This window comes from Hippopotamus amphibius, chromosome 3, assembly GCF_030028045.1.
Source record: "Hippopotamus amphibius kiboko isolate mHipAmp2 chromosome 3, mHipAmp2.hap2, whole genome shotgun sequence".
NCBI lineage: Eukaryota > Metazoa > Chordata > Mammalia > Artiodactyla > Hippopotamidae > Hippopotamus > Hippopotamus amphibius.
Window position 1 is genome coordinate 177,010,186 of NC_080188.1, and position 25,703 is coordinate 177,035,888.

The 25,703-nt window shown below is 40.2% G+C and overlaps 1 protein-coding gene across 1 annotated transcript; it reads right to left on the reverse strand.

Moving 5' to 3' along the window:
• Window positions 1–17,524: 17,524 nt before the first annotated feature.
• Window positions 17,525–25,441, reverse strand: FASLG (Fas ligand). The gene is made up of 4 exons (XM_057728077.1): window positions 24,893–25,441; window positions 24,256–24,301; window positions 19,970–20,026; window positions 17,525–18,744 (listed from the first exon to the last, which is right to left on the reverse strand). Exons 1-4 carry the CDS (start codon window positions 25,238–25,240, stop codon window positions 18,350–18,352), a joined length of 846 nt encoding a protein of 281 aa, XP_057584060.1. The 5' UTR covers window positions 25,241–25,441; the 3' UTR covers window positions 17,525–18,349.
• Between the last annotated feature and the right edge of the window lie 262 nt (window positions 25,442–25,703).

Genomic DNA, 25,703 nt, shown 5'->3' on the forward strand with positions numbered 1-25,703 from the left:
CACAACTAAGAAATGTCACAAGGACAGGGCAAGAATAAAGATGCAGATGTAGAGAACAGACTTGAGGACATGGAGTGGGGGGTGAAGGGGAAACTGGGACACTTTGTTGTACAGCAGAAACTGGCACAACAGTGTAAAGCAATTATACTCCAATGAAGAGCTTAAAAAAAAAAGTCACAAGATAATGATTAATCCCAGTTTCTTTCTTTCCCTTTAAAACATCCCTAACTCATAGACCAAGATTGAGTGGATCTGAGTCTTGTCTCCCACTCCCTTGCTTGGTGCTCTGCCAATGAACCCTTACTTTGCTGTAAACACCTGCTATCAGAGTTTGGCTTTCTGCACCATGGGCACATGAGTCCTGGCTCAGTTACACAACCACGCCTGCCTTCTCAGAGTTCTTTCTGCCTTGGCATGCACAAGGCGATATTGTCACAGTTTCCCTACCATATGTGCTCATCTTTTTCTTTCATTAGTTTTACTTCCTCCTTCCAAGCACCAAATTGAGTATAATTCAAGCTCAATCCTCAACCCTCACTTTTGGCAGTCCACGAGCTTCCCCATCACCTCCCAAAGCTTCGAACATACAAGTAATGCCCATATCTGTAACTCTGGCCCTGACACCTCCTCCCAATTTGACATCTCCATAGGAAAGTCTCCTTGAACCTCAAACTCAATGTGCTCAAAGCCAAATCAATTACACGCACTTTGAAACCGGATTCTGTGCTCCAAAAACTCACTAGACTCTAAAATTCAATATTTCTAAAATTAAATACATCATCTTCCCTCATAACTAGCTATTTGTCAGAACTTCCCCCTTTCTGTTAAAGGTCTAAACTAAGTGGATGAGTGTCACATCATAATCTCAGCAGAGGAAATGACACTATCTTTCTCCTATATTGTCTACACAAAGTAATTCATTCTGGTTTGTTCCTCATGAGAACAGGAAGTTGCTCTGAAGAGTTCGTTGGGAGAGAGAGTGTCTGCAATCCACTTCATGAAGTTTGATTTACGTGCAATTCTGTGTCTGTTTCCACCTAGACTTAGAGGGGAGGCTCCATGCCCCATTAGAATGAAAGCATTTTTGTGGTCAGTGACACTACTGTGATTCTGGCAGTTAACAAGAATCATGGCATTTAAAGATGAACACTGTATCACTATAAAAACAAACAAAAGCCAAAAAACACACCTTTATACTTGTGGAATTGGGACACAAGAGCAAAAACAGCTGTTAACCCTCTTCTTAGTACCTCAAGAAATCAGAAAATCTCATTACAAAAAGGAGCAGAATGACAGAGTTTGGTGGGGGGAGAGGGTTCAATATGATGAGAGAGGAAGAAGGAAAGGGGAGGAGAGGGAGTGGGGAGGAGGGAGAAGAGGAAAAGAGAGAACACTAAAGTAAAACAAGAACCTCCAACCTTTGCAGAATAAAATTGATTTCTCAGTGCCCTAAAGCAAAACAATAAAATTTTCTCAACTGATTATTGAAGAACGAGAAACAGAAATTGACTAATCAATCTCGAAGGTTGACATAAAGAATGTTTTCTAATGGAAATTGACCTGGAAATCTGGAAAGATATTTTATTATGGAGGAAAAATCCAGCCAAACAAAGAAGCTGGAATGTAAAATCAAGAGAAGCAAGAGCAATTTATCTTTAAAATTAAAATATTAAGACCTACCCTGGGACAAAGCGAGAGAGTAGCACTGACATAGATACACTACCAAATGTAAAATAGATAGCTAGTGGGAAGTTGCTGCATAGCACAGGGAGATCAACTGGGTGATGGGCGATGACTTAGAGGGCTGGGATACGGAGGGTGGGAAGGAGCCGTGGGAGGGAGGGGATATGAGGATATCACAGCTGATTCACTTTGGTGTACAGCAAAAACTGGTACAACAACGTAAAGCAATTATATTCCAATAAAGAGCTTAAAAAATAAATAAATAAATAAATAAATAAATAAATAAATAAATAAATAATAAATAAATAAAGACCTACCCTGAGAGAGAAAACATCTTATTCAGAAAAAAAAAATGCAGATTGGTATTTTATCTTATCTGGGTAATCCAGAGTCCACATACATATTACAGCTCTAAGTGATTGGATAGCGTATACAGATAATTCTAATAGTAATAGACATCCTCATGTATATTTTAAACTAGATAATATCATCTCTGAGCAAAATATCTTCAGTACTCAGAACCAAGTATGTCCAAATGACAAATGGTCAGTATGTTCATATTCCCCAGGGTTCTGTCTTTGGTCCTTCTCTTATTCCATTCTTTTTCCCTTTGTGATCCTCTCCTAATTTTGAGAACTGCGTATCCACATCCATACTGTTTCATTTTCATGTGTGTGTCCCTCTCGGTTTTTGTTTCCAACCTAGTGCCATATTCAATGGTAAAGAAACATTGATTCTCATGCTCTTGAATCTGCAAATTGACTGCAGTTCAGCTGATCTAGAATGGGCTTGGCTAGGCAGCTCTGCTCTAAGCTGTGGGTTAGGCTCAGATCTGCTCAGTATGTGTTTTGTTCTGGGACCCAGAATGAAGGGGCTTTTTATTTTCATGGTAGGTATTAGAAGCCCCTTCTCTGAGTGGAAATATACAATACCTCTTATGGCTTCGGCTTTGAAAGGGCAGCTATCATTTTCATCCACATTCTATCAGTCAAAGCAAGCCATGCACCCAAGCACACCATCAAAGGCTCAGAGAAGAGCAGTTTTCTCATAGAAGCTGAGAAAGAGGAAGTGAATATTTGCTGAATGATATTTAATCTGCTAAACTTCTCAAACTCAATGACTCCAAATCTCTCAGCCTCCTTGCTGTTCTCTTTTATTTGATGACTGGCACAGTTACCCACCCAGTTAGAAAACCAAGAGTCATTCTAACTTCTGCCTGCCTTCAGTAACGCTTTCCCAAATCTTGTTGATTCTCATTTTTACATTTTAAAATTATCTGTACTTAATTTAGGCCTATAGAGGAAACTATAATGATTTTTTCTGACTATCCCTACTGTCTCATCCCATAGCTGGTTGTTCTATTATCCTAAAGTGAAAAATATTAGAGAAAGCAAGTAAACCTAGATGATCATTAAAGCTCTTTTCTTTTTGGAGAATTCCATCTAATAAATGTGGAAGAAATTATTAAATTTATAAACCCTAATGAACTATTGACTCAAGGAAAGATCCTCAATAGTTGAAACCATTAGATCAGGGCTTCTCAACCTCAGCACTACTGACATTTCTCATCAACAGACTTCTTATCATCTTTTTTCAATTAACTGAAAGCACTCAGCCATCTAAGTTCATTGTCCTTATAATTTCACATCCCTTGAACTTCTTGAATGCTAGAGATACTGTACCTGCCAGCACATTCCCTTAACCTGTATCCCATCCCAGTTCCCAGCAAAAGTTTTAACAGTTGCACTACTCACCATGTGCCAGGGTCTATCAGAACACTAGTGACCGGCTCCTTATTGCCAGCTAGCTGGTGGGCTGTTCAACTCTAAACTCCTATTTTGTAGTCTGCTTCATCAGACTGACTTTCTTAGGTTGGGTTCTCTGGAACAGACACCAAGAGAGAGATCTGTGGAAGATGTATTTATTAGGGTTAGCTCTCAGGAACGCCACATTTGTGGGAGTGAAAGAAACAGGACTAGACAAAGGGAGAAATCGAACTGCAATGAAGTTGCAAACAAAAGCCACTGCCTATCCCATGGGAAGCTCTGGAAGTAGGATGGACCTTCAAAGTTGTTTTAAATTATGGCAGTGACATTGTACCATCACATCAGCTAGTCACTGGATGCAGGCACCTACAAGGAGGGTGTGAAATCTTGCACAAGGCAGCTGCCTTCAGCTGAGGGCAGTTTCCTCCAGCTGTGAACCCTCAGTGGCCAACATTCTCACTGCTGGGAAATGAGTGCCGCGGTCTTGAAGGGAGATGTAGGCAGCACTGCATTATCCACTACATGTGTAAGAGTGCTCTAAGGTTTGGACGGAATCAGGTTCAACATATTTTGGGGGACGTGGGTGAAGGGCATAATACATCAGGATGGTTGAGGCACTTAATATCTGCTTGCCCCACCCTAACCTTTTATCGCATGCAGTGGTTCTCTACACAATTTTGCCTCCACCGGGGAACATTCTGGAGACATTTTTGGTTGCCACAACTAGGAGGGTGGAAGTGGAGGTTGCTACTGCCTCTGATATAATGCGGCTAACCACCCAACAGTACACAATACAACACCACCCCCAACAAAGATTTATCATGTGCAAAATGTCAACAGTGCTAAGGACTAAGTCAGAGGACCTCCTGGGCAACATCAAAGAGACTCTAACCCCTGAAGCTGGAGGACAGAAAAATCTGAGAATCGGGTCCCAGTCTTAATTAGTGTGCTCCAGAGAAGTTTAAAATCTCAACTCTGGGAAGTCCACTATGCCAGGGGAGGGACCCTGGTTAGAAAAGAAGGGTGCCTTGAGACTGTGAAATGGGACATTTGGGTCAATGCACTCAAAAGCCTTGAAACATCAGATTCACTTGACCTTTCTGGGCATGCAGAAGAGGCCCACTCCTCTGTATTAAAAGTTAACATTCCCACTTTCTTGAAGATGACACAGAAGCCTCTGCCTTGCAAAAAAAAAAAAATACTTTCAAAGATCCAAATTTACTTCCACCTCTCTTAGCCACCATCAACAACTAGGGTCACTCACTGCACAACCTATTATGGTGGGAAGACCAAACGCTGCCACCATCACCCTTCAGCCAAGATAGTAAATCAAAACAATCTTGCATGCTAGGGGGTGGGGTGGCAGGGGTGGTAGTCCTCATTGTGTTTCCATTGAATTCACCAGTCTGACTCATAAAGAAACCATGTGGACCCTAGAAGATGACAATGGACTGCTACAAACTCCGTCGATACTACCTCTAAGTGCAGCTGTTGTGACAGATATGCTATCTTTGTTAGAGCATGTTAGTAATGTCTCAGCTACAAAGTATATATCATTGATTTGGTCAATGAATTCTTTTCCATCTTATCAGCACAACAGAGCAGAAACAGTTCAAGTTCCCATGGAAGGGACAATAGTCTGCATTTATGGTTTTGCTCCAAGGCTGTGTTAAGTCTCTCCCTTTGTCCTAATATAGTCTAAAGGAACTTGGGCCATCTGAACACACATTAGTCTATTCTACAGATGGCACCATATTAATCAGCCGAGATGAACAAGAAATGGCAAGTATTTTGAAGGTCTTGGTATGGCATACACACTCCAGAGGGTGGGAGATGTAGTCCATGAAGATTCAGAGGTCTGTCTCAACAGTAAAAAATCGTAGGGGTCTAGTGGCCTGGGGGATAATTTAAACAATTCCTTTACTAGGATTTTCATCTCCCCTTGCCCTTTTATCCTTCCACTGCAATTCATGTAGGCTTCCAATCACCTCTGTTCTTTATTTCATGAATGACAGCAAAAGCTATGTATCCAAAACTGAACACATGACCTTTCCCAGAGACCCTGCTCCTCTCCTGTTTTGTATCTCTTGGTGAATGTCTCTACCACCCACCCAACTACCCTATATGTACCAGCTTTATCTCTCCCTTTACTCCAAATCCAATAAATCACTAAGTCCTGAACATCTCTCAAGTCAGGTTTCTTATCTTCTTCTCCACTGCTATTACTCTAATCCAGGCCGTCAGCATCTCTTTCCTGGTCTGACACTGTAGACAAAGATTAGAGTGGAAAGAATCCCAATTTTGGAAACCTGTTGGTCTATTGACCTGGGTTTAGTTTTCATTTTATTCACTCTCTACCTATAATTTAAGTAAATTAATTAATTAGTCTACAAGTAAATTAGCCTAAGACTTAGTTTCTTCATCTGTAAAAACAGATAATAAATTGGCACCTCATAAGGGTGGTATGAGGATAAAATGAAACTAATATGTAAATTGCCTGGCATAGAGGTCAGCATATTTTCCTAGAAGAGTACATTTCATAGTGTAAAGTAGTCATATGCTCCCCCAAATTAAATTATAATAAATTTTATGTAATTCTGATCAAAACTCCAATAGCATTTGGCAGGGAAGTGGGTGGGGTGGGAAAGGTATTGGAGGAGTTGATTATAAACTCTATATAAAGAGTAGAGTTTATAATATATATATATATATAAATTACCAACAACAAAAAGTCATAAAGATTCAGTTATTAAAATAGAGTGACTAGTCCAGTAACAGACAAAAAGATCAAAGGAACAGAAGAGAAAGTTTAGAACTGTTAAAAAATGAAATTCAACTTAGTAAATTTGCTTTCTAATTAGCTTTATTCAACAGCTCATGAATCAGGCCACATACCATCTAGTAAACAGAAGCATTCTCCAAGGAGCTGTACAAAATGGAAGGCTTTTATAGAAACAGAGCAGTACAAAGAGGTTATTAGAAAAAAAAAAAAGTAAGTGGCAAGATTACCTCACTAGTGCTGACCAAAAATTTCCAGAAATTCCACTCCTGGGAGAGATGGAAACTGCAATTAAGTCTCGATTTGCTGTTCTGGGGACAAGTATTTCCATCTTGGGCCTATTGATTCTTTTTTCTTCTTTTTTATTCTATTTTTTTAACAGAAACAAACCCAAGCATAAGGGGGGCTTAGTCTAAGATTGTGGTGTTCTTTCAAGTGAATGGGAAATTAAAAGATGGTGTTCCTTATGTTATCTGTTCTCTATTTTGAAAAAGTTGTTTACTACTTATCTCACACTATATAAAAGTAGATTTTAAAATATATTATGGAGCTAAAGCACAATGAAATTTTTATATTTGAAGAAAATAGAGAAATAAGCATAGGGTGAGGGAAGTCTTAAGTGTGACGAAGCTATAAAGGAAACAATAAATTTGCTTTTAAAAATTAAACATTTCTACACGGAAAAAGTTAACAGGCAAATGACACAATGGGAAGAAACCTTCGTAATACGTGTAACTGACAAAGAGTTACATTCATACCACATAAAGAGGTGCTATAAACCAGTAATAAAAAGACAACAGCTTAATTTTTGAGAGTAAATTATATTAGGTAATTCACTGAAAAAGAACTTCACTTGGCAATAAATAAACCAAAGATAAAAGAGTTTCAACTTCAAAAATATTTTAATGCAAATTATGGAGACGGTTTTTTTGCCTGCTGGTGTTATAAAAATTTTCACAAATGATCATATAAGTAAGGCTTACAGTATAAAGAAAAGGCACTCTCACCTGGTGTGGGTAGGAGTGAAAATCAGTACAGCTTTTCACAGAGCTATTTGATAATACCCATTGAAAGTCATAATATACAGCTTATGCCTAGACCTTTCAATTCTATTTTTCTATCCTAGAGAAATACTAACAGAAATACACAACCATGTGTACAAACATAGTCATTACAACATTTTTTTTGAAACAACAAAACTTTGGGAACAAATTAAATGTCCCTTCATAAAGAAATGACTGAAGATGTGCTGATGGTCTATGCACCCAGCGATTAAAAAGAAAGAGGTAGGTCTGTCTGTATGGAGAAAGAGATGTTCATATTCTTCTGTTCAATCATTTTTTAACACTTTTATTGAATGCCAGAAAAAAAGTAGACATGGATCTAACTGGAAAAATACACAAAGGAAAAAAAGTCTAGGAAATCATTACAATAGGTGCTATAAAGGAAACAGAGTAGAAAATAGTAGGTGTAATCCTTGATTCATCTCTTTTCCATGCACCCAACACCCAATCAACAGACCTGAAAGTTCTACTACTAAAACTAATAGATCAAAATTTTCCACTTCTCTCCAATTCTTCTTCTTCTATGCTTTTCAGTGGCTTCTGCTAGAACTAACAATAAAAACTAAAGCCCCCGCCCCCGTTTAGACCTGAGTCCCTGCCTACCTCTCCAGGATCATCTCTTGCCATCCCCAGACTCCAGCCCCATGGCCTTTCATGCTACTCCAGGTACATGCCAAGCTCACTCCTGCTTTAGAGCCATCGCTTTTGATGGTGGTTTTCAACAAGGAGGGAGGAAGGAGCCACCCCTGAGGGAAGTTTGGAAATGTCTGGGGAGTATATCGGGTTGTGGGAAAGGATTTCAATCCAAATTGGACCGGAGGGTATGCGATGAAGAATGTCATACATGCGCCCTCAAAGGAATGGAATTTAATAACCAAGAGACTGATTTCCCATAAATGCCTGATTTATGGAAGACTGAGACTTTATCTCCTGACCAGTGAATATCTGCCAAGAATCCCTCTGCATCCTCAAGCCAAAAAACGTATCGCTTGGACTCTGCCTGGACTTCCCCCTCTTTGCACTCCTTGCTCAGAAATACAGCTCACCCCAAACCCTTGACAGATTTGCCTGTAACTTGCTACAGCACGTGTCTCCTGAATAGCAATTTCTCCGCTATTCTCAAATAAACCCAATTTCTGGTAACTTGAGCTTGCCTCAGTTTACCTTTTTGTTAGGTTGACAGTTGTCACAGTGACGAGTGGATCTACTGGCATTTAAGCTCTTAAGAAAGCTCAGCATATTGCTAGGTGCGTTATGATTTCAAAATGCTGTAAGCAAGCCCATAAAAAGTTGTTGCCTCTGCTTGCGATGCTCTTTAGCCTAATCTTTGCATTCCTGGCTCTTGTTATTTTAAATGGCACCTCCTCAGAAAGGCCTTCCCTCTAATGTAGTTTTCTAGTCTCTCTTTACATTATCATCCTGTTTTAACTCTCTACATGGTATTTATCTGATAATTTATATATTTATTTATTTGCTTGTTTGTTTATTTTCTCCACCACCCACACCCCCAACTAGGATGTAAGTTTAAAAGAAGCAAGGAACTTGTCTGTCTTGTTCACCACCCTATCCCCTAAACACTGCTTGGCACCTAATAGGTGCTTAATAAATGTTTGTTGAATGAATGCAGGATATTGGTATTATAATGAGGCAGTATGACCTTGCTTTAGGTAAGATTCCTTGGATCATAAAAGCCTGGCCTTGAATCCTATCTCTGTTACCATGTGGCTTTGGGAAAGTTATTTAACCTCTCTGAAACTAAATCAGTTACTGGTCGCTTTCAGAACAGACTTGTGGAGTTGTTGCGGAGGTTAGAAAACATAAATGCCGGCTGCCTTGCATAATCCTCACAAAAAGAAGTCAATAAGTCAAACTACTCTTTCTATTTATGTGCTTCATGGCTTGGCTTAGGGCAAGAATAAGTCCTGTAATAAGCATCCCATTATTTTTAAATAAAAAGTTGGGTATTCTTACCCAAGATGGGTATCCATCTTGTGAGTCATGAGATATGACAATGTGACTTGGCTGTAGAGCAGAAAAAAACATATTCATCTTTTTTTCAAATGTGCTTCCAGCTACCTGGCCACTGATTGTCTCCCGCTCCCTTCCCAGAACAGAAAAGTCATTCCATGTTCTTCTGGAAGGTTAGAAAGAGCCAATTCGCCATCCTAAGAGGTATGAACTATCTCAGCCCCCTGCATGGCGTTCTTCTCTTTGCCACCCTCCCAGACCCTTGCAGAAGCCTCCAGAATTTCTTAGAAGCCAGAACACAACCCACCAAATGATGCAAAGAGGATGCTGAGGTTTGAGCTGTCTTCCCTCATAGCTCACACTTTAGAGTTCTGTTTAACACCTTTGTGTCTCTTTCTCACCATCTGAGTCAAGACTGTTTTCTCTTCTCAATGAAGACATGGGGTGAGCAGAAGAAGACACATCTCATGTTATCGGAATCCCCAGTTTCTTCAAGGTGCAGTCTTTAATCTGGTCTAGAATCTTAATTGATTTACTTAAGCCCAGAGACCTTTGAGCTTCCTGAATATTCCACCTGCCTTCTCTTCCAATCAGGAGCAACTTATAGAACCTTCCCTTCCAGAAAATGTGTACCAAGTTCCCTTCTGCAGACTGGAAATGGTGCAGGTGTGATGTTGTTAGGGTGGAGTGTGTGAGAAAACTGAGACTTAAACCAAGTGAAACTAAAAGATCCTTGCCCAGAGAAACATTCAAGACACCAATAGATGCCTCTCCAACTCTCCAGTCCCCTTTGCAAAGGTTCCTGTCTTGCATATCGTATCTTACATGCGCGGACACTTTCAGAGTTCGATAACATCAAGGGTGCCTCTTAGTAGCTCACAGTCTTTGAAGTGGTTCACCCACAGAAAGCCAGGGCTACGACGGAAGAACCAAGAAGTTCTATCCCTTCTGTGATGAGCAGCTGGAGAAGGTGGATTTCCTTAGCAGCTCATATCTCCTGAGACAACCCTGAGTTAAACAGAGGGTTTTAGCTATAGATAAGAACAGCAAAGAGCTTAAAGTGTTATATCTCACCAGTCAAAAGTTTACACATCACTCTAATTATATTTCAGGATTAAAAAAATAGACATCAAAATGGGTCACACTAGGCTGTGAATATAACAAGCACAGACTATTTCCAATATATTCAACTAACTTTTATAGAGAATCTGACACGTCAACTGCTTTTATAGGTATTACTTGATATATTTTTAAACACAATAAAAGCAAGAGGCATGTGAGAAAATGTTTTGAAGGTTATGAAACTGTAAAATATTATTTCATTTTTTATACCTCAGAATGAGATTTACCTACATGTTGTTCCTAATTAGTATTTTTATGTTTGATGGGATTCATACAAAACATGGTAGGGTTATAAGATAATCGATTTTGTAAGCAAGTAAGAATTTTTTTAACAGTGACTTTATCAAAGAAAGTTGCTGAGGAATATAACTGACTTACCAGTAGGAGTGATTTTCCAAGTCACAAAGTAGCCTCACTCCATTTGTCATTAACCATATTCCTATAAAATCATAGGAAAAAGAATCAGCATCCCTATTTTACAGAGGAGACAACTGAATCTCAAGATATTCATGTCACTTACTTAAGGGCCCACATATAGCTAGTTGAGTAGCAGAGGTTGAACTCAAACCCAGGCTATCTGACCCCGAGCTCAATCTCTTTCCTTTTCACCTTATTAAAACCAGGATGCTGTTTGATGGCTGGGGGCGATAAGGGCAATTCAGATAGGACACAGTAGAGAGAAGAAACAAAAGAAGAATCTAAGAGAAGTCTCAACACTGAAACTCTGTTTCCTCTATCTATAGAACTACATCTATAAGTTTGTATATTTTATATAATATAACAGTACATTATAATGCAGAATATTGGTAATAGGCAAAGTGAGACTCAAATTGAAATGCAAGGAGATAAGGAATCACTGAAAATTAATGGGATGATGTTCGTGTTGAGTGTCATCATATAAGATACAGTTCTAAGAAGTCTTTTTGCATGTGCAAAGTACATAAGACATAGCGTTAGACAACCAAAGTTAAGTCCCACCTCCACCATTTCTTCGCCACATTACCTTGAGCAAGGTTCACAACTTTTCACTGTTTCAGTTGTTTTTGTGTATAAAATGAGGATAGCAATACCTTACAGAGTTTAATGAAAATTAAACAAGATAAGGTACATGAGAGAGCTTGACAAGCTATCAAATTCTATTAGGAGTATTAAGCAGCAAAGGCATATAACAAACGTGTAGAGGATTTCGATTAAATCTAAGAAAGAACTTTCTAAAATGTAACATAGTCCAGTACAGAAATGGGTTCCCTCACAGTTGAGTGAACCCTCTCTTCCGAAAGTTTTCAAATAAAGAATATGTTGGAAATGGGTCCCACTTATTGGAAATATGGCAAGGAGGATTTCTACCTTAGAAGAGAGGTTACCTTATATTATTTCTAAGATTACTTATTAACCCAAGATCTGTGATGAGTAATTTTTGGCAACTGGGGCATTTTCAGGTTTATATATGGTAATCTTAATACATACTGTTTTCCTTCCTTCTTAAGGCTGTTATAGAGAACTTATATCCATGAGAAGAACTCAAGCAGAACCCAAAGGCTGGTTGGTCCCTGTGCCTTTGGCTGTTAGTAAAGGGCCAGCCCTTGTTGGTACACACCCATGGATGTGCAGCAGGAAACAAGAGTTTCTGTCTCCATCACAGGCCGTGCCTCCTTCATGACAGCAGCAAAACCCTCATACAGTAAATGGCACCACCATCCACCCAATTGTTCAGACCAAGAAGAAGGAGAGAATTATCACTTCAATCATGTCCCACACCCAATCCATTAGCAAAGCTGTTTAACTCCACATCAAAATGACTCTCAATACCCTGGTTCAAGCCGTTGCCATCTCTCATCTGAAGCGCTGAAGCAGCCTTCTACTGGTCTCCCAACTCAGAGGCTGTTCTCCATAAACAACTACAGTGTTCATTTTAAATTGTAAATGAGGTCACATTACTCTCTGTTCCTAGCCCTCTAACCACTTTCTATGACATTTAGAATAAAATCTGCACTCCTTTCCAAAACTTCCAAGGCCCTACATCATCTGGCCTCTGGCTTCCTTTCCAAACCAGTTTTTATCAAGCTTACCCCACCCCAACCATACACCAAACATACCAACCACCTTTTGGTCTTACGTCTTTGCATTTTAAGTTCTCTGCTTGATGTGTTCTAAGTGGTTTTCCTTCACTATTTATTAAGCAATCCCTTCCTTCTTCACCACTCTCTGTCACCTTACCTTGCTTAAATTTTTTTCATTAGCACCTACTATCATATGACTAATTAGGTATTTATTTGCTTCTTTTTTGTTGTCTATTTACCATCTCTCCATTAAAATACAACTTCATAAGAGACTTTATTTTTCATTGTATTCACGGTATCTAGGATAGTTTCTGGTATATGGTAGACAGTAATTAAACAGATCTTGAATGAATGAGCTTATGCTTCCTTTCAAGTACTAGGATTTTGTGTGACACATCTAAGGAGATAATTGTGGCAAATTTAGGGGATGACAGTGATGTCTAACCCTCAATTTTAGGTGTAACCTACACTGTGTGTGTAATGTAATTGTTGTCTTTTACCCCCAAACCATCAGTAAAATTTGTCTACACCCAGCAAGCTGTGCTAGTAGTGCCTTGAGGGAAATACAGGTATCCCCCAATGGGAGTACCTTAGAGAACACCCATTGCCAGAATCCAGGCCAGAGCCAGGAAAACTGCTCTCATGTGGACTGCCCAAAGAATGGGGGTATTTCCTGAAATTTTCAGGGAACTTAGAGAGAAGACAACTTTCAACAGAATGTGATTGAGGTTCATGTCATTTTACTGAGAAGAAGAAAGGGTGACCCCATAAAGCTGAAGGAGCCTGCAAGTGAGAGAGGAGAGATATCTGCATTACACTTTTCTCTAAAGAGGTACCAGGCAGAATGGTGAATAAATGTCTCCCAGCAAAGGGAAAGCTTTAGTAAAAGTAAGAAAATCATCACTGAGGTGATGCTTTTCTACCCTCTGGATGAACTGTAAGGAGGAAAATACCCACTTAGCTGTCTATATTTCCAAGGCTGGTTGGTTTCTAGATGAATCCCAAAGATTCTAGGCTACTATCAATGGTTATACTATTTCTGAATAAGGTCCAGTTTTGAGACTGAAGACCCTAAGGAATGGGCTTTAATTTGGCTTTCCTAGGATCACCTCATTCTGCTTCTGGATCATCCAAAACCCTGGGAAAGAAAAATACAGAGAGAGAGAGAGTAAAAAACTCTTCTCTATTAATATCAGAACTTAACCAAACTCCTTTGAAAAAGTGCAACTTAACATGTGTAATTTAATAGTACCCTTTCTTAGATAAGGACCAGGGAATGTCTATGGCTTAACCTTATAATCTTATACTCTGGCTTTGAGGAACCAGGCTTCTTTCCCCAATTCAACCTCTTCCAATGATCTGTTGTTTCAAATTAGTCATTCTCACAATGATGATCCTAGTAAAGCTTTTTTTTCTGTTAAGCTGTGGTAAGTCAAAATCTACTTCAGAGAATACAAAGTCACCACTCTGGGGGGCTAAGAAAAAAACATGGTTTTTTGTGTTTTCAGTTGTTTGAAAAGAAAGAAAACCTCAAACTACTAAACCAGAAGTGACTTTTTTTTTAAGTGTTCTATGTTGGGTTTAGCATTTCATAAGGGAACAATGATTGACTCTACTTTCGAGGAGCACATTCAAAAGGTTTTGGGGTTTTGACATTCCTTTTGTCCCTGCTCACAGCAAAATAACTAACGATTGTTAATATCTCTTCCCTGAAACCAGTACTTAAAGCAGAGTAAGCTACAATCCTGTCTTCAGAAAATACCAAATGCATCCTAGCAGAGTTCGGACTTAGATGGATAAAAGTACCAGTAATACCACAACTAGCTGATGGTATCAGGTGATCTCAGGTTGCCCAGCACCATTCCTACTTCCTCTTTGCTCTAATACCATTATCCAGAAGGGCCCATTGACCCAAAAAAATGGTCCAGCAAACTTCCTGTGACCATTAGAACTGGTGTACTTGGATGGATGGAGTCACATGAGGAAGAAACAGATGAGAATTTCATTGTAAGTGTTGGGAACACAGGCCATCAGCCTCAAGAAGGGTGAATGCCTCCCTGACTTTCTCCATGAGGTACCTGGTCAGATGCCTGACCATATAAAGCAGGTTAATCAACAGAAGATTTTTAAGGAGAGCAGATGACGCACTCCAACCTGAACCTTTGGTTTTGTTCATTAATTTATTCAACAAATAGGTATTGAGTACCTTCTAAACAACAGTTTCAGCTCTAATTACTCCGAATTTTTCCTCAACAGTTTCCCAAAAGCCCCCGGAAATGCCAAGGAATAAATAGATCTTTCTTGTTCTCTAATTCTATGAATTAGGGCACACTATTTTTTTTTCATCTGTAGCCTCAAACTCCTGTTGGATAGTCTAGTCAAAGCTGGATAAACAAGCACATACATCCATAAGGCAACACAGCTATAGATTCACTACTCTGAAAAACATACCCATTGGAAGACTTTTGCCTTATAATTAAAGTTATTTAGTCAACAACACCTAATATATGCCAGGCACTGGGTTTAGGTAATGTGGATACAGTGGTAAACAAGGCAGAAAAGATCTTGCTTTTGGAACTTTTATTCTAGCAGGAAAAGAAAAGATATTTTTAAAGTGGTCAAATAAATAATATAGACAGATTCCTGGCTTAAAAAAATGTAGCCCATGTGTGGAGAAAACCTTGTTTGTCTCTACTGGGAAAATGAGAAATGTAGGCATTTCTGGAGGAAGAAAAGGGTGAAGAAAGATTCAGGTTGTTTTTTGTTTGTTTTGGTTTTGGTTTTGGTTTTTTTTTTGTTTGGTTGGTTGGTTTAGTTTGGTTTAGTTTGTCTTTTAGTGAAAGGGGATACTTGAATATATGCTGGTGGAAATAATTTCATAGACAGAGCTAGTTTGAAGATCCAGAAGAAAGAAGAAAATTTTTAAACAGGTAAAGTAGGGAAGAGGAAATGAGTCTAGTGCACAAAGAGATGGTTCTCTTCCCCCACTGTATCAGATGGAAGAAAGAGATCATTCAATGCAAGTGGGTTTGTGTTTTAGTGGTAAAAGTGAGGTTCCATGGTGGGAGGAGGGGATGTGGTTGGTTTATAAGAGAAAAAGACATGATGTAGTTGTCTCAAACAGTGAAAAAAGACATGCTTACCAGGGAACTAAAGAAAAAGTGCTGGGCAGTGTTGAATGCCTATTTGAAATCCGTGATCACTAATGTAAAGTGGTGGTTCTCAACCAGGAATATATTTATCTGCCCACTCTCAGCCTGGGGACATTTGGCAATATTTGGCAATATTTTTGGTTATCACACATGGGAGAGGTGAATGCTACTGGCATCTAGCAGGTAGAGAGCAGGGATACTGCTAAACACACTACACTGCACAGGCAGGACAGCCCTCACAACAAAGAATTATCCGGCTCAGAATGTCAATAGAATTGAGGTTGGAAAACTCTGACGTAAAATGATGTAATATTTATATATAGACCATCTCAGAAGAGCTACAGAAGGAGACAGTGATCCTCCTTGTGGGCAGAGATGGAGCCACAGGACAGGATGAGAAGAGGACTTATTTTCATCCTATATCTTTGTATACCTTTTAAAAGTTGTACTATGTGCCTGTGTTACCTATTCAAATCAATCAAAAAATAATAATTCACTGATAGATAAATAATTGATTGGCAGACTTAAGTAGATGATAAACAAAAATAAAATGAAACTAGTCAATCGGTTTGGGTCATTTTTCTCCAGCAACATCCAGCTGCTAGGATGCCAGCATGAATAGAATGGGGTTTTTACAAGAGGAAAACAGTGACAATAACAGAGCATTTTGGAGTTCAGTCTTTCCAAGGTACTGATTGTAATGATAGATCATGGAATCTAAGCTGGATAGAGAAAAGAGTGAAGGTAAAGAAGAAGCTGATGGATATGTAAGAAAACAATAACATTTATTAATTAGATGTCACAACATGGTAAAAAATATATATGTGTATATATATTTTAGGAGAGAAAATGTTGGACCAATTGAGTGGAAATAATAGGAGATGATGTTGTGAAAATAAGGTGTCTGAAATCAAATTCCAAAGGAGATCTTGTTATTTTTAATGATGACAAAGTCTAGGGAGAAGTCATGGTAATGAGCTTTTGGAGAAAATAGGAAAAGGTCATTGTGAGTTACCAAGGTGAAAAAGCAAGAAACCAGGTGTTTGGATGGACCCCTCAGATCAGTGGCTTCTTCTGGAGAGTGAAGTGCCTCCCGTAGAGTGGCTTCTTAATAATGGCAGATAATACTTTTTGACATTCTACTATGTGTTAGATATTTTATGTACATATCAGCCCCTTCTTGTCCAAAAAGTGTCAAGTGATCTGCCCAATGATTACATAGTTTGTAAGTGGAGGAACAAAGATTCAGATTCAGGGTTTTTAGTCCGAAGTCTGTGCCCTTGCCACTGTGCCACATCTCTGCCCCCAGGGAAAGACAAATTGTCATCACATCTCTGGCAAGTTGGGTGAGCTTAACACTGGCAATGACATTGGGGATGGAAACTCTGGATAGTGGGAGACGGAGGAGAAAGAGAATGGGGAGAAGAGAGGAGAGCCTGGCAAAGACGCAAAGGTTTGCCTCACAGCTCTTCTCGCCCTAGTAAATTCTTCTTAAAATGAGTTTAAGTCCTCGAGTTGAACTCCCTTTGTTATACAACAACTTCCCACTGGCTATCTATTTTACAGTTGGTAGTATGTATATGTCTGTGCTACTCTCTCGCTTCAGATGCCTTAGAGCACTGGGATGCGGAGGGTGGGGGGGACTCGAAGGACGGTGGGGGGGGAGTCGAGGGAGGGAGGCAATATGAGGATATGTGTATAAAAACAGATGATTGAACTTGGTGTACCCCCCAAAAAATAATAAATAAATAAATAAAATTTTTTAAAAAATGAGTTTAAGTCATAATGAATGAGAAAGCCATGGAGGAAAGAAACAATAAGGATAAAATCCAAATCTTAGTGATTTCCAAAAAGGACACATAATGTTTATTTGTATTCTAAAATATACTTTTTTTACATGTATTCTTTTCATTGAAAATGCACAAAATATATATAAATATTGGTTATATTATGGGAAAACAGCTTTAATAACTGACAATCAAAGGGTTTTGAGGACTATTAGAGTTGGTTGCCCAAAAAGCATTCAAAATCTACCACCAAATGCAACCCATACTTTCCTAACATGTCCTTCCCAATCTCCACATTCTCTCTACTTATGTAATTCTTCTAGTCTCTCTCTCTTATACACACACGCACACACACACACACACACCCCCTACGATTGCACTGGAAATATACATGCTGTATAGGGAATGGATTGAGTCTCCAAAAGATCTCCCTTGCTTCTCTGTTAGCTTCACCTGATGGCTCAGGCTATGCATTTAGAAGTAAAGATGCTGCCAGTGAAACACTGGCCTTTCATTATCTTTAGCTTATCACATAAGCCTAGTCCTCTTTTCCCATCCCTTATACATTCATGTCGCATCCATATACGTGAAAGACAGCCTCCCCTGAGGTAGACAGTAGACCCACCCCAAAAGGTGAGTTAAAAAGCCTAGCACATTTTGGTACAAAATGTGCTAGGCCACTTAAGGTGAGTGTAGAACACCCTGGCAGCTGCTTTTCCCTGCCTCTGCATCTTCACATGGCAGCCCAGAGTTTCACGTTCATTACTCAGAGTCCTCCTCCCATCTGGCTCATGGACCGTAGGTGAGATGAGGAGCTGTAGACCTGCTGGACCCTGTGGTCTCAAGATCCTCTTTGTTCATGTCTTCTCTCTTGACCTCAAGTGAACTTAAGAAGACCCTCATTCAAGACAACATTCTCAGTGCCTATAGCAAGGAACCATAATGGAGAGGATCCCAAAGTGCTTTTCTTAGAGCTTATATAAGCCAAAAAATGTCTTAGATTCCTCGAAATTGACCAGAGAGAGCTCAGACACATTGACATATAAATGGTCAGCACTGGTGAGATTGAACACAGCCCCCAGGTAGCTGCTGCGGGCCCACATCTGGCCAGTAGTGCAGTAGTTCATCATCTTCCCTTCCATCAGCACCAGATCCTGGGGGTACCTAAAGTTCCTCATGTAGACCTTGTGGTTCAGGGGCTGGTTGTTGCAGTACTGACCCCGGAAGTACACTTTGGAATACACAAAATACAGCCCAGTTTCATTGATCACAAGGCCGCCTTTCTTATACTTCACCCCAGAGATAAGGGCAATTCCATAAGTGTCTTCCCATTCCAGAGGGATGGATCTTGAGTTGGGCTTGCCTGAAATCAAACCAGAGAGGAGCTGTCAGCCAGGAACGCTCATGTATCCAACAAACCAAGCTTCTAAGGGCAAAATTGTGGACCATTCCTTGAGCAAATGCTTTTTCCTCCAAATGACATAGCCCATATAGAACTGGGTGATAGATCAAACCTGACCCATTACTGAATTTCTTCAGCACCTTCTATCATATTGACTTCCTCAATTTTATCATCCACACAACTGGGACAATAGCACATAGCCCTAATCAATTGCAGTGAGAAATGGATGATTTTAGCTCTTGGGAACAAAGATCCTATGATATTCAGAACTAGCACCAAAACTGCTAAGGTTTGGGATCCCTTCATGAGGGGGAAAGTCAAATCCAAGGAACTCTGAAGTTCTAAAATAGGGAAGGACCTTAGGGATCATCTAGTCCAACTCTTCGCCTACACTAAGGATTCTTCAGGGTGGGCGAAAATCCCCTTTCATTTGCATCCCCACAGCATTATGTATGTACCTTAAGCAGAGAATACTGGAATTATTGCTTATGTACCTGTCTTTCCCTATTAGATTGTAAGCTCCTTGAAGGCAGGAGCCACGTGTGATTTAGCTCCATGTCCCCCAGGCTTGGCACATGGCATGTGCTCAGAAATGTCTGTTGATCTAAATTGGATCATTTTATAGCCTCTTCCCGAAATAATTTCAGGGACAGCATCATACCACTTTCCGTGATACTTATCGACTTTCCAGATATTTGTGAACTTTACACTGGGGCTGCCCATACCATCTTGCTGTCAAATCATTTTGCTCCACTACACAACCATTAGTGCCAGGACCAGGCCTCCCTTTTCCTATTTCTACTTATGGACAAAGCAGAGTAAAGCTCTGAAAACCAGGGGAACATGTGTTAAAATAATTCATTGTTCCCCATCTTCCCAGCTCTCACCTCTTGGACCTGTGCCCCAAATTCCCTAAAGATCCTTGGAGAAAGTGAAAAAAGTGAGCTCCTTATGGGCAAGGAGCACATCATAAGCAGCTCCATTTCTCCAGTTTAGAATAGGGCCTTGCCCGGAGTAGGGGCTCAATATGCATATGAGGTTGACCGGACTAGAAAGATGTGACTACTCTTGGGTTTCAAATACCATCACTGGAAAGTATCAATTCCCTCAGAGCACAGTCATGGAAACCAACCAGCTATCCTACTTTCTGCCAAAGGCTTTTCCAAGCCCACCTTCCAATACAGACCTGTTAAATGGGCTGCTTTTCTCAGCTCCTTTTTCTCAGAGGGTGGACTGGAGGGACCTGTATCACAGACAGATGAAAGATACATGTAAAAATGACCTAACAACTATTCTTTTTGTGGGACTCTAAACAGGGCATTTAAATAAAAGAGTTTTTTAAGCATAAACAGCAACAGTCTAATATATACAAATCATTCAAGTCCAAACTGTAGGACTCACAGCAGCCTGTATTTCAGAAACAGAGAGGTAAAAAGGAACCAAATAAAAATAGACCTATGCATAAATTATAATGTTACAATAAAATAATAGAAAGGTTAGTTTATAAAGATGTGTCATACAAGTTATTGCATTTATAACTGGCCACAACTCTTTGAGGTAGAGATTACTGTCCCATCTTATAGACAGCAAGATGAGCTTGAAAGTTGGTGACTTGTATATGTGTAACTGAATCACATTGCTGTACATCTGAAACTAACACAACATTGTTAATCAACTATACTCCAAAATAAAATAAAAAGTTATTTCCCGGAAAAAAAATAAAGTTGGGTGACTAGTCCAAGAAGACCTGGCTACTCAGTGTCAGAGTGGGACTGACACTCAGGTCTCCTGAGTCCAAATCCAAGACTCTTTCCTCTCTGGCTCTGCTGCCTTTAGGACTCTGCAGGATAAAGTCTGAAGAAGACTGCTAATCTCCAGGCTACTAGGTCTTCCCAATGGCATTCTACAATCTGCCCCAAATTAATTATCCTAAGGTCTCAAACACCTCAAATAGCTCCTCATTGAACATGTAATTGTGTACAAGTGTCCCCCATCACGTGATGCCTACCTATCTGTCCAGCCTTATCTCCTTTATTCGCCCACACTGGACATAGCTGAACAACAGTTCTGAACATACCCAGCTTCCCCGCCTCTGTGCCTTTGCCCAGGCTGTTCCTTCTGCCTGGAATGCCCTTCCAAACAGATCTCTGCACCAAATTCCTATCAACCCTACAAATACCATCTAAAATACCTCTTTCCTTGGGAAACCCTCTCAAACCTTTCTAATCAAATATGATTTTTCCCTCCTTTGACGCCTAGAAGCACTCTGTCTTCACCTCTCTTGTGAGTTCTGACTCCCCCGTTTTTTTGTGGTAACTGTATAATTCATTCCCCCAAATAAATGGCAGATCCTTACTATATGTTTAATCCACCAGAGTAATTAGCTCAGTTTCTAACCCAGGGCATGTGATCAGTACATGTTTGCTAAATTAAATTGAAAGATTTAAAATAGACACCAGTTCTCAAAATAGATACCATTTCTCTGACTTCAGATATTTCAATGGAACCGTGCTTCCACTTAGCTAAGGCATTCAGCTAAGATGTTCAAGAAAGTTGCATAGAAAGGTGCTCATCCACACCAGGTTCCTCATGATTAGCCTGTAAAACTCCATATGGTGTGAGAACGCTCCAATCAACTGAGACTATGACGTGAGCAGTCATGACCTCTGTAGCCACCTAGGACCACCCACCATGAATGAGGTGTTAGTGAACAGGAAAGGCAAAACTGAGTCTCTTCTATATTCCTACACCACAAACCATCTGTGCAGCTGATCTGGCATTCAGCCATGAGCTGACAGGAAGTGGAACAGAGAACCACATGTTGTACATCTTTATATCCCTCGCAGTGGTATTCTCATAGAAGGTACTCAAAAATATCTGCTGGATAAATGCTAGAGTAAATAAAGTAAAAATAGATCCCATACTTTGGTGATGACTGTTTCCTGCCCCAGGGTCTTTGCATATGCCATTCTCAGTGCTGGAATACTTTTCCCAGCCTCCCACCCACCCACACACATACACATACCCACATTAACACCACCTCCTTAGAGGAGACTTTCCAGACCACTCAATCTTAGGTCACACTTAGTACAGCTTGAAGGTATGTTGTCTGTTTGCTTGTTTTTGTTTATTTTCTCTAGCATGCTAAGAGCTCCATGAGGGTTGGCCCCTTGTCTCTTGTTCTGTCATCACCTGCTACCCAACACCCAGCCTGGTACACAGGAAGCACTCCAAGAACACTTGTGAATGAATAAAAGATTTAATGAGTTAACTGTGAAAAAATGAAAAATGAAAGCCAACCATATAAGAAAGTTTAAATAATCTACAATAATACCTCCCAGAGAAAAATCACAGTTAATCTGTTGGAGTATAAATCCTTCTAGATGTTTACTAAGAATACAAAAATATGCGAATGCTTTTATATAGTCAATATTAAACTAAGCACACTGTTTTATAACTTTTTTTATCTAACAATATAGAATGCACAATCTCTATGGCATTAATTGTCCTAACATATAGCTTTTAGTTGTTGCATATACATGGTAATGTACTTAACTAATTTCCTATTAAGAGGCATTTAACTTTCTTCTGAATGATTTATTATAAATGGCCTTATAGGAAGTGATGAACATCCTTATTATAAAACTTCAGGCACATTTTGATTATTTTCTTAAGATAAAGTCTCAGTGAGATTACAAGGTAAATTAACAGTTTTAATCCTTTGATATATTTTTCCCAACTGCTCTTTAGAAAAGGTATAGCAATTTACATGCCCACTGACTGCCAACTGTTTAAGCAGAACTTTTCCTCTCACATTTTTGCCAATCTAGGTTTTTTGCTTTTTTTTTAAACCTCACTAATTTGATAGGTAAACCTAGGTATTCCCCCTTTAAAATTTGCATCTATTATCTCATTAGTAAAGTTGCTAATTTGATTTCTGTGTGATAATTCACCAATTTCTGGTTCATCTGGGTTGATCTAGGAAAGATACTTGGTACTCATTTAGTGAGATAGTTAGACCCAACTCATCTGTTCACTTGACTTTTAATCATTAAAATGACTCTAGACAATGGGTGAAAGATGAGTAATTAGGTACCCATTTTACCAGCCACATTCCACTGATTTTCAAAGCTATTTTATTTTAGAAATCCTCCAGAGGCTTTATTTTTCTAACAAATATTTCTACTCTGCTTGGATATATCTGGCATTTCTAACACTTAGGTACTCAGGCCCAAACTAGAAATGAGAGGATCCTACAGATGGCTCCTACAAGAGCCTACCTTTTAGGGAAAAAGGATGACTTGGGTTTCTCAGGCACATCCTGAGGAACTGGAACAGGCTCCCCTTCCTGGATGGGCAGTGCTATCTTCTGTTTTCTTTCCAGTTTCTAAGGATGAGATTTACCTACTGTCTTCACAGAGGCATCTTGTTTGTCATCTTTATTTCTCATTCTGTGGCCATGAGAGAGAGACAGGCGTTTCCCTAGGCCATGAGACACCAGAGCATGTGCTGGGAAGCCCTGTAGGTGACAAGGCAGTAGGAGCCTGTGTTCCTTCTCAGCCCAGCTCCACAGCAGTGGCCTTCGACATATCACCTAATCTATCTGGTGTTTTTATTTCTCTTCTGAAAAATGAGATAACTGGATCAGATGTTTTCTAAGTTCCCTTTCCAACCCTTACCAAATCTAAAGTTCAATGAATCTTAGTTTAATGAGTTGCAGCATTCTAAATCTATCTGTCCATCGTTTCCAAAACTATGTCCCGAAACTTTAGGAGGTCAGTGTTCAACATTTTCATCTTTTTCCTGTCCTGGATCTCATACAAAGGGTTTTCCTTTATTATTGAAAGTAGCTCACGATTGCCTCTGTGAGTGAAGTGTGACCACCCTTTGAATGATGGCTAAAGTCTCCCTCCAAGCTTTCCAGTGGCTGAAAAGAACTCTCCTAATGTGGATGATTGGCTGCCTGCTTTTTAAAAGCTTAAATATATCCTATGAAAAATTTTTAAATAAGGTCTGACTCTTAAGTAATCTCTTTTAGAGTTTAAATAGGAGAGAAAAGGACCTTGCCCAGCAACAGCTGTCGCTGCCTTTACCTCCCCTTCTCTCCAGAGAAGTTATAGCTGCCACCCTGTGCATGGGAACCAGGAGGCCTGAGGAAGGGGACAGGCCTGGAGCCAGCTGCTCAGGGAGCAAAGGTCCAGGGTTATATATGTGTGTTGCTCTTTCCAAATTCAAGCAGAAATTATTTTGAATTTTCTGCAATACTCAACTACACTAATTTTGAATAATTAAATTCACTTCATATTTTAGGGCAGAACCAAAATGACCAGAGCTTCAGAATTGGTTAGGTTTCCTCTTTCATACTATACATATGCCCGAGAATGAGACGGAATTCAAGGCATTCCCCCAACATGGTTCAGCACTGAGGAGATTACCTTGCGATACTCAATGTACACGCATAAAGGGACTCACCTATTTGCTTCTCCAAAGATGATGCTATATGCCCTTGGCTGGTGGACTGGCAAAACAGAAAGAGAAAAAGTATATAATAAATATGAAATTCTTTAAGCAAAGGAGGCAGAATTGTCAAATAATCTAAGCACTGGAAAGGGCATCTAAATATCTCAGAACCTCTCCTAACTCAGACTCTGGCCAAGCAATTGTGCCTCTCCATGCTTCAGTTTTGTGCTTTGGAATAGTTTCAATACTTAGTATTTTCAAAGAAATTTAGTTTGTCCCTTTGAGCAAATTCACTTCTAAGCAAGATTCCAAGTTCCTTTTCTTTCTTCAATCACTCAGTATGAGGTAGGTAGTAACTTAGCAGGCTGACTCGGCAACTGGGAAAAGAACTCTAACTGCCAGTCCTCATTTGGCCCTGATCCTTCCCAAGATAGAAAATATTCCTTTCACTCACCTGAGCCCCCATTTCTCTGCATATAGAATAGGATGGCTAGAGTGATTCATTTCTAAGACAGGGAAAGAGGATTGTGAAGTACTTTGCAAGCAAGACTGTGGTCCTTACAGATCCCTGTCGGCCTCCTCCCTCCACTACAGCAGGGCTGTCTCGCACCCATGCCTTCGGGGTGCAGCAATCCACAGGGCAGCTTACCTCTCTGAGTTCAGCCAGCTCCTTCTGTAGATGGAAGAGCTGAAACAGTCCCATCCCCAATCCAACCAGGGCAACCAGAACCATGAAGAACATCACAAGGAGACACAGGCCTGTGTTGGGGTCCCTCCTCTTCTTCAGAGGTGGCGGTGGTAGTGGAGGCAGGGGTGGCGGCGGCGGTGGCGGTAGTGTTGGTGGTGGTGGTGGTGGTGGTGGTGGCCTCCTTTGCCCGGGCCTTCCTGGCACAGAGGACGGACAGGGGAAGACTGACCCTGGGGAGGCCCAGGGAGAGCTGGCACTGCTGTCCACCCAGAAGATTTGGGGGTACGGGTAATTCAAGGGCTGTTGCATGGCAGCCAGTGCCCCAGGCCAGTCCCCAGCCAAGAGTTTTCCTCCTTCTCGATCCTGCGGAGGCCCGGGTATCAGGGACTGGACTCCTATTTCTGACTGCTCGAGAGAAAGAAGCTGGCTCTCTCTTTATAAAGTTTCCAGAATCAAGGGAAACACCTCTCTTTCGTTCTCTCTTTCTTTCTCTTTTTCTGCTTCTCAAAGGGACGCCTACTCATTTTGTATCTGAAGCTGAGAAGCCTCAAGAAGCTCAGAGCAAACCCCAGGGAAGTTTCCGCCCACAATTTTCTGATGAAAGCTTTCAAAACCCCAATTGCTGCAGCCCTGCTACCTAAAAGGCTGGGAGGGTGGGCTCCTCTTTCTCAGGTCCTGCGCAGGTAACATAGGCACGGCCCTGTGGGCTTTGAGCCATTGCCCAGCTATGGGGAGAGTGGCCAGTGGGGCACATTCAGGCACTGAGGGGCGA

Bases quoted from the DNA above. Each gene is read 5' to 3' on its own strand.
- FASLG (XM_057728077.1), bottom strand. From the start codon at position 25,240: ATGCAACAGCCCTTGAATTACCCGTACCCCCAAATCTTCTGGGTGGAC. The intron at 24,302-24,892 runs GTAAGCTGCCCT...CTGTTTTGCCAG, and splicing joins AGCTGGCTGAACTCAGAGAG to TCCACCAGCCAAGGGCATAT. The intron at 20,027-24,255 runs GTGAGTCCCTTT...TCTGTGATACAG, and splicing joins ATCTTTGGAGAAGCAAATAG to GTCCCTCCAGTCCACCCTCT.